This window comes from Triturus cristatus, chromosome 4_2 (assembly GCF_964204655.1).
Source record: "Triturus cristatus chromosome 4_2, aTriCri1.1, whole genome shotgun sequence".
Taxonomy (NCBI): Eukaryota; Metazoa; Chordata; class Amphibia; order Caudata; family Salamandridae; genus Triturus; species Triturus cristatus.
This window is the reverse complement of record NC_140586.1, coordinates 620,278,393-620,290,870: the sequence shown is the minus strand read 5'-3', so window position 1 is coordinate 620,290,870 and position 12,478 is coordinate 620,278,393. Positions and strand designations below refer to the sequence as shown.

The following is a 12,478-nucleotide window of genomic DNA, read 5'->3' as shown; positions in this document are numbered from 1 at the left end:
AAGATTTTTCGTCAGCAATACCCCTTGCGCGTCGCTAGGCGTCGTCTGCGGCTCCGCGTCCGTCGTCGGCGTCGTGCGCCGGGATGACGTCGTCGGAGTACTTAGACGCCGCCCTCGCGCGCTGACGTCAGTTCTTCTTTTTTCCGCGCCAGTAAGCGCAGATCCGGGAGAGCTACCCCTTTTAGTCTTTTTTGACTAAATCTTTTTTGATCATTTTTGATCCTTGTCTGTCGACATCTGGTGCCGGTAGGATGCCTGGGTTCAAGGCTTGTGAGGATTGTCATCGTCTGATGTCGGTGACCGATCACCACCGCCGGTGCCTCTACTGCTTAGGCCCCGACCACGACGCGGAGTCGTGCAACGACTGTCAGGCCCTGACTTCGAAGGCTAGGCGGGAGCGGTCCCGCAAGCTTCTCGAGCTTCGCCACTCGGCTCCGCGTCGTGCGCGATCCCGGTCCAGGAGGAGGTCCAAGGATCGCTCGCGGAGCCCTAGCCGACGCCATCGCTCGTCCGGCTCCAAGTCGTCGGGTAAGTCCAAACGCTCAAAGAAGTCCAAGAGGCGACATCGCTCTATGGACTCCCCTCGCCGGTCGCGCGACTCGGCCGAGGGTCAGGGTGGTTCCACCCCCGCGGCTCCGGCGGAGCCGCAGGTGCCGCGTCCGCCCCCATACCTTCCGGTCCCTGGGGCAGACGCGGCGCCGGCGGAGATCAGTGCCTTCCTCTCGGCCATGAGGAGCCTGGCCCCGCCGTCGACGCCCGCTGGCGCGCTTTCGGGCCCCGCGGACTCGACTGGGCGACCTCGCGTGCCGGCGGCTCCGGCCCCGGCGCCGTCGTCGACTCCGGCCCCGGCGCCGTCGTCGACTCCGGTCTCGACGCCGCAGGTCCCCGCGGGGCCCTTGCCTGGGCCCCAGTCGACGCCGGTTGACCTAGTCACTCCTCCGACGCCTGAACCACCGACGCCGTCACCGGCGCCGCCGACGCCTGTGACGCCGACACCCCGGTTTAGCCCTCATCCGGACCCGACGCCGGCACGGCGTCCGCCGACGCCGCATCCGGCGCCGCTTGAGTCCTACCATCTCTACAGTCCGGTTCCGATCATTCCTCCTGTTTATCAGGAATCGGAAGAAGGGGGCGACTGGGAGGGGTTCGAGGACCCTCTGGCTGTTCAGTCACAGCTTTCTCAGGACTGGGCAGATGAACTGGGGGAGGCCAGTGGGCTGGACACCTCGCCAGACACTGGATTCACTTCTCCTCCGACCGTGGCTTCGGAGGAGGGTGCAGCATTTTCTGTGGTGCTGCGCAAGGCGGCCGAGGCCCTTGGGCTCGAGTTGCCTGCCGTGGCTGTGAGGACTAACATCCTCACTGAGGTGCTTCAAACCTCAGCAAGCTCCACTGAGCCTCTGCTGCCGTTCAACGAGGCCCTCACTGACGTTCTGCAGGGCACCTGGTCCAAGCCCTCCACAGTTCCTCCTGTGGATAGGAACGTTGCCAGGCGCCACCGCCCTGCTCCGGGCGACCCCAGTTTCCTGTCCCAACATCCCACCCCCGAGAGTCTGGTTATCCAGGCCTCTACTTCCCAATCCTCCTTCCCGACCGCTCCGCCGGATCGGGATTCCAAGAGACTCGAGCAGTTCGGCAAGAAACTGTTTTCGTCCCTTAGTTTGGGCCTGCGGTCCTTAAATACCGCCTGTCTCTTGGACCGTTATTCCCATTCCCTGTGGGATACGGTGGAGGACGTGCTGCCCCTGTGTCCGGAGGAGGTCCGGACGCGTCTTACCCAGGCTTTGGCCGATGGGAGGGATGCAGCACGGCACGCCATACGATGTGGGCTTGACACCACGGACTCGCTGGGTCGGGCGATTTCCACCACGGTGGCGCTCCGCCGCCACGCCTGGATGCGGTCCACGTCATTTTCCGGGGATGTCCAAACAACCCTCATGGACATGCCCTTTGATGGCACTCGCCTGTTTGGTGAGAAGGCGGACAGTGCGCTGAACCGCTTTAAGGACTCCCGGGCTACGGCCAAGTCCTTGGGCCTCGCGGCTCCGCGGGCGCACACCTCCGCTTTTCGCCCCTTTCGTGGCCAAGGAAGGGGCGCCTCCTCACGTCCGCAAAGCCACCAGCCGCAGAACCAACCTGCGCGCGGTCGCGGACGTGGCTTCCGCCGTGGCGGAAATGGAGGCCGACGTGGTCAGCCCACATCCACCCCGGCAGCATCCGCCTCAAAGCCTTCCTAGTCCGAGCTTTCAGGCCCATTCCACGCCAGTGGGCGGCAGAGTTCGCCATCACCTGCTCCACTGGCGGTCCATAACATCGGACAGGTGGGTGCTGCAAATCGTCCGAAGGGGCTACTCCCTCCCCTTCGAGACGACCCCTCCAGCCATGCCACCGCAGCACCACCGTATCTCGGGGGATCATTTGGATCTTCTCCGCGAGGAAGTTTCGGCTCTCTTGGCCAAGGGAGCCGTCGAGCGCGTTCCGAGTCCAGAAGTAGGTCGTGGTTGTTATTCCCACTACTTTCTGGTTCCCAAGAAAGGCAAGGGGGGCCTCCGCCCTATCTTGGACCTCGAACGTCAATGCCTTCCTCCGCAAGGAAAGGTTCAAGATGCTAACGTTGGCTCAGGTTTTAGCTGCCCTAGACCCTGGAGACTGGATGGTAGCGTTGGACTTGCAGGACGCTTATTTCCACATCCCCGTCCTGCCGGCCCACCGGCGTTACCTGCGGTTCACGGTGGGCCAAGAGCACTTTCAGTTTACCGTGCTCCCCTTCGGCCTCACCAGTGCCCCTCGGGTGTTCACGAAAGTGATGGCGGTGGTCGCAGCTCATCTGCGCAGATCAGGGGTTCCAGTCTTCCCCTATCTCGACGACTGGTTGTTGAAGGCGGGCTCGCCCCAGGCAGTCGTCTCCCACCTCCAGACTACGGCGGATCTCCTGCATTTGCTGGGGTTTTCCATCAACGTGCCGAAGTCACACCTGAGTCCCTCTCAGAAGCTCCTCTTCATCGGAGCGGTTCTCGATTCGGCGCGGTTCCGGGTCCATCCACCGGAACAGCGGGTCCGGGATATACGGGCCCTGATTCCCATCTTTCGGCCTCTATCCCGGGTTTCGGTCAGGCTAGTGTTGCGGCTTCTGGGGCTGATGGCTTCCTGCATCCTACTAGTGCATCACGCCAGGCGGCGCATGCGGGCTCTGCAGTGGGACCTGAAGTTTCAGTGGGCCCAGCATCACGGCAACCTGTCCGACCATGTCTTGATCTCGGAGGGCACTGCACAACAGTTGCAGTGGTGGCTCACGGACCGCGAGTGGGTCATGGGCAAGAGCCTCTCCCTTCCCCAACCAGAGCATGTCGTAGTGACGGATGCGTCCCTCCTGGGATGGGGTGGCCATATGGGAGAGGCGGAGATCAGAGGCCTCTGGTCTCCGGCGGAGTCTCGTCTCCACATCAACCTGTTGGAGTTGAGAGCGATCCTTCTTGCACTGAAAGCCTTCCTTCCCTCTGTCAGGGGAAGTGTCGTGCAGGTGTTCACGGACAACACCACCGCCATGTGGTATTGCAACAAAGGAGGCTCTGCGCCTCTGGACATGGCTGGAACACCAGGGCGTCACCCTGGTGGTTCAACATCTGGCGGGCTCTCTGAACGCCAGAGCAGACGAACTCAGCCGCCGGTGCATGATGGATCACGAATGGCGTCTGAACTCCGAAGTGGCGCAAGGCCTCTTTCAGCAGTGGGGAGAGCCTTGGTTAGATCTATTCGCCACCGAAGAAAACGCGCAATGTCAGCAGTTCTGCGCGTTGGAATTTCCAAGGCGGCACTCGCTCGGCGACGCTTTTCGTCACGAGTGGAGTTGCGGTCTGTTGTACGCCTTTCCGCCTATACCACTTCTGCCCAGAGTGCTGAAGAAGATCAGGCACGACCGGGCCCAAGTCATCTTGGTGGCTCCGGATTGGGCACGAAGGTACTGGTATCCCGAGCTACTCAGTCTGTTGACCGATCCCCCGATACGTCTGCCCCTTCGGGAGGATCTTCTGTCGCAGCAGCAGGGGACGGTCCTCCACCCGAACCTGTCCAGCCTCCACCTCCATGCGTGGAGATTGAGCGGCGGCAGTTGATGCCATTTGACTTGCCTCCTGAAGTCTGTGATATCATTCTGGCAGCCAGGCGTCCCTCCACAAAGTCGGTATACGCCTGCCGGTGGAACAAATTTGTGGCATGGTGCACAGCAAAGGCTGTGGATCCCCTTTCCGCCCCTCTTTCTGAGGTTCTCCTCTTCCTTCTTTCTCTGGCCCGGCAGGGCTCTGCCCTGGGCACCCTGAAAGGTTATCTTGCTGCCATCTCCGCCTTCTTGCGGCTTCCTGATCAGCCTTCTCTTTTCAAGTCCCCTGTGGTTACGCGCTTTCTCAAAGGCATTACACACACGTTCCCTCCTGTCCCTTTTGTGATGCCTCAGTGGGACTTGAATCTGGTTTTGACATTCCTGATGTGCGCTCCCTTCGAGCCTCTTCACAATTGCCCTCTTCGTCTTCTAACTCTAAAGACTGCTTTTCTGGTGGCCATCACCTCGGCTAGACTGGTGAGTGAGCTCCAGGCTTTATCTTCAAAGCCTCCTTTTCTGTCTGTTCATCCGGACAAGGTTGTCCTTCGGCCTCGTCCCTCCTTTCTTCCTAAAGTGGTGACTCCATTTCACCTTGGGCAGTCTGTCACCTTGCCCACCTTCTTTCCGCATCCTTCTAAAGAGGAAGAGAGGCTCCACCGTCTGGACCCAAAACGTGCGCTCTCCTTTTATCTGGACCGCACAAAACAGTTCCGGGTGGACGACCAGCTTTTTGTTGGGTACGTGGGCGCTAAGAAGGGGAAAGCTGTGCACAAACGAACCATCTCTCGGTGGGTCGTTTTGTGTATCAAAATCTGCTATTCCTTGGCTAAAAAGGACTCTCCTGTTGGGCTGCGCGCCCATTCTACTCGGGCCACGGCGGCTACTACTGCCTTGGGACGGGGAGTCCCTTTGCAGGACATCTGTCAGGCGGCGACGTGGGCTTCGCTACACACGTTTGCCAGGCATTATTGCCTTGACAGCCAAGTCCGGAGGGATGGCTTCTTTGGCCGTTCTGTCCTCCAGGACTTTCTGGTGTGATCTTGGTTCGCAGACCCACCACCGGGGATGGTATTGCTTGGGTATCTATTCTAAGGTTAGGAATCTAACTAACGTGTTTCTTTCAGATGAACAAGTTACTTACCTTCGGTAACGATGTATCTGTAAGAAACATTAGTTAGTTAGATTCCTCACCGACCCTCCCATCCTCCCCGTTCTGCGAACTGACATCTAGGGTTAAGGTTATCCTTTTCAGGCCCCTAGATTTTATTTTTGGCACCAGTGTCGGTCTTTGCATGGCTCTGCGTTCCTGGCGCGGAAGGCTATGTACAAGAACTGACGTCAGCGCGCGAGGGCGGCGTCTAAGTACTCCGACGACGTCATCCCGGCGCACGACGCCGGACGCGGAGCCGCAGACGACGCCTAGCGACGCGCAAGGGGTATTGCTGACGAAAAATCTTCCGGATCCAGTCTGACGCCTGGGGATATTCTAAGGTGAGGAATCTAACTAACGTGTTCTAAGGTGAGGAATCTAACTAATGTTTCTTACAGATACATCGTTACCGAAGGTAAGTAACTTGTTCAATACCAGGCAAAAAGTTGGGGGCAACCATTAGTCAGATTCCACCTTCCTACATACTTCAATGGAAAAAAGACTTCGACGAAAGCTTGAAGCAATTCAAGGTACCGCTGAAAACAAAGAATACGTAGGCGAAAAGGTCATCGAAGAACCAATTCTGCAAAAAAAAAAAAACGATCGAAAAAGAAGAATGAAGATTAATTCTTCTTAAGGGAACACGTTGAGGAAGACTAACAAACATATGCAGAATCGGCAAACTCGGAGAATCAAGACCTCCAATGGCAAGATCTTGACACCGAATCACCTGAAGAGGCTGTGCAATCATATCCTTCGAGGCCATCGCCCCCAGATTACATTGGCATGCACAATCAAGTGATTAAAAAAGCTGCAGAAACGTATGGGGTTCAGCTAGAGGAAGAAAAACCTCAATCATGTTGTTTATTAGAGACACTGATGCCTACACAATCTAGAAATCAATTCCTCCCAATGCTGCCGAGTGTCTTAGACCAGGGGAAAGAGACATTCAAAGAGCCTGCTACATGCAAGGCTATAACACCAAGGACAGAAAAGAAGTATAAACTCTCCTCTAAAGACCCTATGTACATCAGGGATCAGTGCCAGCTGACTCCATCATTGCCTGAACAGCAAGAAAAAGAGCAAATGTATTAATTAACAGTGGGACCACCTCCAGACAAGGAAGGCAAGAGAATGGACGTCGTAGGAAGGAAGGTGGAAAGAAGCGCAGCTAATCAATGGAGTATAGCTGATTCAAATGCATTGTTGAACAGACATGCTTACCAACATTGGTAGGAGAACTGTTTAAAAAATCTACCAGAACAATTGCTGAAAAGAGCTAGCCATCTGGTAGAAGAGGGTAAAAACATTGCAAATACATGTTTGAAGTCAGCCCTTGATGCTACTGAAACATCTAGCAGGCAAATGATGATTGGCATCACTGAAAGAAGGAACGCATGGCTTAGAATCTCAGGCTTCAAGCCAGAAGTACAAAGCAACATCATCAACTCCCCATTCAATGGGGAACAACTGTTTTTGGAAGTGTGGTTGATGAAAAGCTAAATGAACTAAAGAAGGATAACGAGACTGCAAGATCAATGGGTGCTCTGCAGTTCAGAGGCATGCGTAGAGGCACACCATCAAGGAGACCAGCGGGGAGAGCTACACACCAACCTGCTACCTCACATCAAGGTTACCAACAAACATATCAAGCTGGAAACCAGGGCACACAGTAGGGACCGCAACAAAGCTGGCAGTACCAAGGAAGAGCATCCTTTCGAGGACATCCTGTGGCAGAGGTCAGCCACAAAGAGGTGGACAACAAACCTCTACAAAGTGACTGCACTCACAGAGAGGTACACTTGCAAACAGCGGTGAGAGTACACACAAAAAAGAAGCGGGTACCAAAACAAAACCAGTTTACAGTTCCTCCAACATGCCACACCAGTAGGAGGCAGAATAAAACATTTCCTACAAAAAATGGAGGGAAATAGCACCAGACAAATGGATTTTAAACATAATACAGTACGGTTACTGCATAGAGTTAACAAAACCGCCTCCACACAGGAGGCCAAAGCAAAGGACGCATTCAAAAGAAGAATTATCTCACCTAGTCAGAGGTGCATGAGCTTTAGGAAAACATGCAATAGAGCACATACCACACAGAGAAAAGAAACGAGTATATTCAACATACTTCCTAATTCCAAAATTGGATGGAACATTACGACCAATATCAGACCTAAGGTTTCTAAACCAGTTTATAAAAACACTAAGATTCAAAATAACTACACTACAAGAGGTGTAGAGCAAATTGCTAAAGGGAGATTACATGACAAAAATAGACTTAAAGGATGTGTATTTACACATCCCGATAAACAAAAAACACAAAAGAATGTTAAGATTTGTTATGGACAAACACTATCAATTCAAAGTTCTTGCTTTCGGTCTAAAACCAGCACCAAGAGTGTTCACAAAGTGCCTAACAAATCTAAGAAGGCCAGGAATTCATGTTTACCCCTACTTAGACGACTGGTTGATAAGAGTAAACTCTTACAGCCTATGCAAACAGCATATTCAACAAGTGATAGAGACACCAGTTCAGCTGTGTTTCTCCATACACTGGGAAAAGTCGGCCCTAGAACCAGAACTTATGAAGGTGTTCTTAGGCTCAGAGACGAGCACTGTGTGAGAAAAAGAGATCCGTTCTATTGAAAGAGACTCATCTATACCAGAGGGGGCATCACCTGACAGTGGGTAAAAAATTACTAGGAATGATGGCCTCATGCATTCATTTAGTTCCCAACATTCGTCTACACATGAGACCATTTCAAGAATGGCTCCAGACACAATGGTCATATACTACAGGGAGTTGGGAGGATCTAGTGGTTGTCACACACGGAGGTCATCAAGAGATGGCATGGTGGAACAAGGCAAACCTATCACAAGGGAGACTTTTCACATGAACCAACTCCAACAGTGACCATAACAACAGATGCGTCCCTAATAGGATGGGGAGCACACATGAACAATCTCAAAGTAAGAGGATTGTGGGCACCACAGGATGCGGTGAAACACATTAATATCTTGGAACTAAAAGCCTTTCAGAAAGAGCTCTACGGGAAAAGGGTGTTGATACAAACAGACAACACTACAACAATGTTTAACACACAAACAAGGAGGGAGTCTAGCACTCAAGTCTAGCATGAGAAATTTGGATATGGGCAATCCCAAGACAAATAGACATTCTAGAAATACACCTACCAGGGAAGGACAATATAGAAGCAGACAGACTGAGCAGGCAAACAGCATCATCCCACGAGTGGTAACTGAATCAAACGGAAGTGCAAAGAATTTTCAAGAAATGGGGGACACCACAAATGGAACTATTTGCAAAACCCCACAGTGCAAAATGCCAAAACTTCGCTTCCAGGCGACCTTGCAACCAGTCCCTAGGGACTGCGCACTGGATAGACTGGTCAGGGATATTTGCGTACGCTTTTCCCTCATACCGTCAATGAACAAAGTGATCAGCAAATGCAGAATCTGCAAAATGACAATGATTCTAACCGCACCATAGTGGGCTAGACAGACTTGGTTCTCGGAACTAATAGAAATTTCACCAGGAGCAATGCACAAACTTCCAAAAAGAAAAGATTTGCTAACCATGCAAAATGCTTCATCCAGAACCAGAGAGCTTAGGCCTATCGACATGGCTACTGAAGACTTCGCACATCTCAAACCCAGAAAGCACAATGGCTGTTCGAAGAGAAGCTAGGAAACCAACAACAAGAAAATGTTATACAGCGAAATGGAAAAGACACACAATGGAAAAGTCACTTTACCCTGTAACTGGAAAGACTTCTTTGACGAAAAACAACTTGCAAACATCCGGACCCAACACTAGATGGCAGGAGTATGCAAAGCATGTGAATACACAGCTCTACATGCCAAGAACAGATGCTAACTAGGTAAGTAACCTTTTCCTTCCCATGGCCCAAACTGAAGGTACTGCTGCATATTTGGAAATGAAGGTTGAGATGTGCAGACAGAGTTGTGGGTGACGTGCAGACGGTGCTGTCAGGGTCCTTGTGAAAGTGTTGATTTGTCTCATGATGTTTTTTTTATACTTTTAATGGACACTTTCCTCAAGTGACAATGGTCTACATCCTTTAGGCCCTCGAAGCAAGACTAAGTCCCCTGTGTTATGAACTGTGCAAATAGAGCTTCCTAAAATTCCTTTTTATTCTCATTGGCACTCGCGTGCAATATTGATGTGCTAATAAAGTCTGATTTGAACCTTTGCTAGTCGGTCTGACTTTATGCTTTTAGCAACAAAGAAATATATGTGCTGTTAAGTTCTCCAGGCCGTGTCTTATATATAACTGAACTATTCCAAAAGGCTCCTAATTATTCTTTATAGCTTTCATGGTTTAATTTAATCTTGTTCATTACATTTAAAACATTTGTCATCTTAGGCATAAAAAGGAGAAAAGAAAGGACAAGGATAAGGAAAGGGATAAAGATAAAGAGAGAAGCAGAGATGAAAGGGAGAGATCTACCAGCAAGAAAAAGAAAAGCAAAGACAAAGAGAGGGAACGTGAAAGAAAATCAGACAGTGACAAAGATATAAAAGTAAGTTGAATAAGTTTAATTTCAATTCTACATTAAAGTTTGTCAAGTAAGTATAGGTATTTGAAACTAACTTCCCTTGCTTTTGGTTTGGAAAGCAGGTTACCCGGGACTATGATGAAGAAGAACAAGGATATGACAGTGAAAAAGAAAAGCATGATGATATATTAGTGTCTGAATCTTGTTCCCCCAAAGTGGAAGAACCAGTGCAAGCAGTTGCAGAGGCTGTGAAAGAATCCAAAGTGAACGGGGATGATCATCATGAAGAGGATATGGATATGAGCGACTGAATAGCTGCAGACATGTATCAATGTCATTCCTGCGTGGATTGTTTATTTGTTCTTGAACTGGATATGCACAGCTCTTTTTAAACGTCTCAATCTCCTGCTATTAAAGTTATTTGCATCACTGTCTTACTAGAGAGTGGCACATGGATAACATTTCTTGTTTAGGCCAAAAAATTGATGAGCCAGGCAGTTTAGAAAACCTGAGGATGTTTCAAGCACGTAAAAGGTTGCATGTGTTTATAGCAGGCATGGGTTGTTAATGTTTGATATCCTCTAGTGGTTCAGTTCAACAAAAGTGTTTTCTAGGATTTGATTCATCACAGAAATAGCTATATAAGGAATTCACTACCTGCATGTTGAACAAGACATCCACATTGTTAATGTGTGCTCTAGGAAAATCGTACAACACAGTGGATCTACTTGAGGGTCTTATGTGTGGTTTTGTGAGAAATTAACAGTCCTTACATCTGGAAATACACATTGTGATTTTTGTAGATCATTATTTTAGCCTTGTGCTAAATTTCTGTTGAGGGTTTTTGTTTTCGTTTTGAGAGGTTAGAATGCACTAACTTGTGATGGTTAATTCAGTTACTTGGACAAAAAAAATTGATTCTGTGAAGTACTTTCATACACATTCAAATGTTTCCATAAATTTTGAGTATGGTTTTATTTTTTCGGTCAGAAGTTGGGGTTTTGACATTTGGTTAAGGTGCATTGCCACAAATGGGACAGAGTTCTACCCAGCACTACTAGGCAAGAAAGAATGTGTTGTGTGATCTTTCATAGCCCAATATTACTGTTTCTTTTCTGTGCTTTGTGTAAACTATAGAAGTGCATTTTAAACTGCCCTAGTATGTTTTTAAAGAGAGTCTGTTGATAATGTACTTTTTATTTGGTCCCAAGTTGTATAAACTAATTAAATTTATGTTACTGTCTCTGCAGTTGACTCATATACCACAGTGATTCCATGTTATATGCAAAGTAGTAACTTGGCTGTTTTCTTAGATTAAGGAGAATTTAAGAGCATTTTACTTTTGTTTGGGAGAGATACAAAAGTAGGCTGCAATGCGTGCCATGTTGATGTACAGTTTCTGAAGTTTGTTTTACAAAACTTTCATAATAAAAGCCCATAATCTATCCCATTAATGCCTGTAACCGTGTTGCAACTGTTGTGTAGATTGTAAATGTATTTTCTTTATTGTGGAAATACTTTGTATGCATTAGAGGCAAACACTAACTGCCCGTCTCATGTAACTTGTGCATTGCTATTTGTGGGTCGTAAGTAGCACACAACTTGCAGTTACAGTTGAATAACCCCAAATAATTAAATGCACATTTTTCTTTGTATTGAAGTGTATTTTGGAAAATAGACAATTGTTTTAGTTTTTTTAGCCATTTGGATCAATCCGCTGCATGGATCCTGCTTTAAGCTCTCAGGAGCTACAATCATTTGGTTGGTATTCTTACAGAAACTCTGATACAAAAGGTAGTTGCTTCAGCTGCAATTAATAAACCAGTTATTTAAATTCTCAAGTTGAGATATGGCAGTCTGTCATAGCTCAGTCCTGGAGAGCCTAGGTTTTTCCATGTTGCCTTTTCTGGAGAACAGTCCTCAGTGTATGGGGAGTCCCTGGATGCTCAGTCTCTCTCTGGAGAACTGTTTACCACAGGAATTCCTTATTCTTATAGAGACTTCTAGCTGCAGATACCTCACCTTTTGAATATCCAAGGCGTTAGACTGGATCCATATACTAGCTATTCCTCCAGCATCAGCAGGTGGTGCTGTGTGAGGACATGCTACCTCATACCACTCAGTCCTGTGCAGACGTGATGTCTGAACCAATATATAGGTCACCTGCTCTTGCTGGGGCAAATCCTTCTCGCTCCAACTGACTTGGATCCGGAGTTTCAACAGTCATTTGATAGATTTGCAGTTCTCTTGAAATATTCTTTACAATGTGCAGAAATGTCACTTAAAGCACTAGGTTTTAAACAGCAGATGTCTGTTACAAATCCACATGAAGATTGCCTCTAGTGTCTTGGTTCAAGCCATGACTAGAAGTAGTGTTCGACATGTGCCAAGATGAACAGGAAGTCCATCGGTGAACGAGAGGCCCAGCAAGCCATCACACAAATCCAAGATCTTTTCCGGGTCGGAGTCTACGGTGCGGCTCTACTAGTCAAAGGCAAGGATTCACTCTCGCTGCTGAGGGCGTTGACGTGATCAGGCTGTGAGAAAGCATCCTCTTTATGCATGGTTGCCCCCTCTTTCTGCTGAATTGCTGATGTGCTTCTGGGATATGGAATCCCTATAGGGTCAAGGCCAGCAAGTTTTCATGGGGATTTTGTCCTTAGGACAAGTAGACCCAACCCCCT

The 12,478-nt window shown here is 49.4% G+C and overlaps 1 protein-coding gene across 3 annotated transcripts in view; it reads left to right on the top strand.

Annotated features, from left to right (window-relative positions):
• Positions 1-11,244, top strand: part of SRSF11 (serine and arginine rich splicing factor 11) — a 214,799-nt gene extending 203,555 nt beyond the window's left edge. For 2 of the 3 annotated variants that reach the window (XM_085602290.1, XM_085602288.1), the window contains 2 exons: positions 9,662-9,818; positions 9,914-11,244. In XM_085602290.1, coding sequence (XP_085458416.1) covers positions 9,662-9,818; positions 9,914-10,105 — 349 coding nt within the window. In that variant the 3' untranslated portion in view covers positions 10,106-11,244. The remainder of the gene's footprint in view (positions 1-9,661; positions 9,819-9,913) is intronic. The other variant, XM_085602289.1, reaches the window with a different exon arrangement.
• The last annotated feature ends 1,234 nt before the right edge of the window (positions 11,245-12,478 follow it).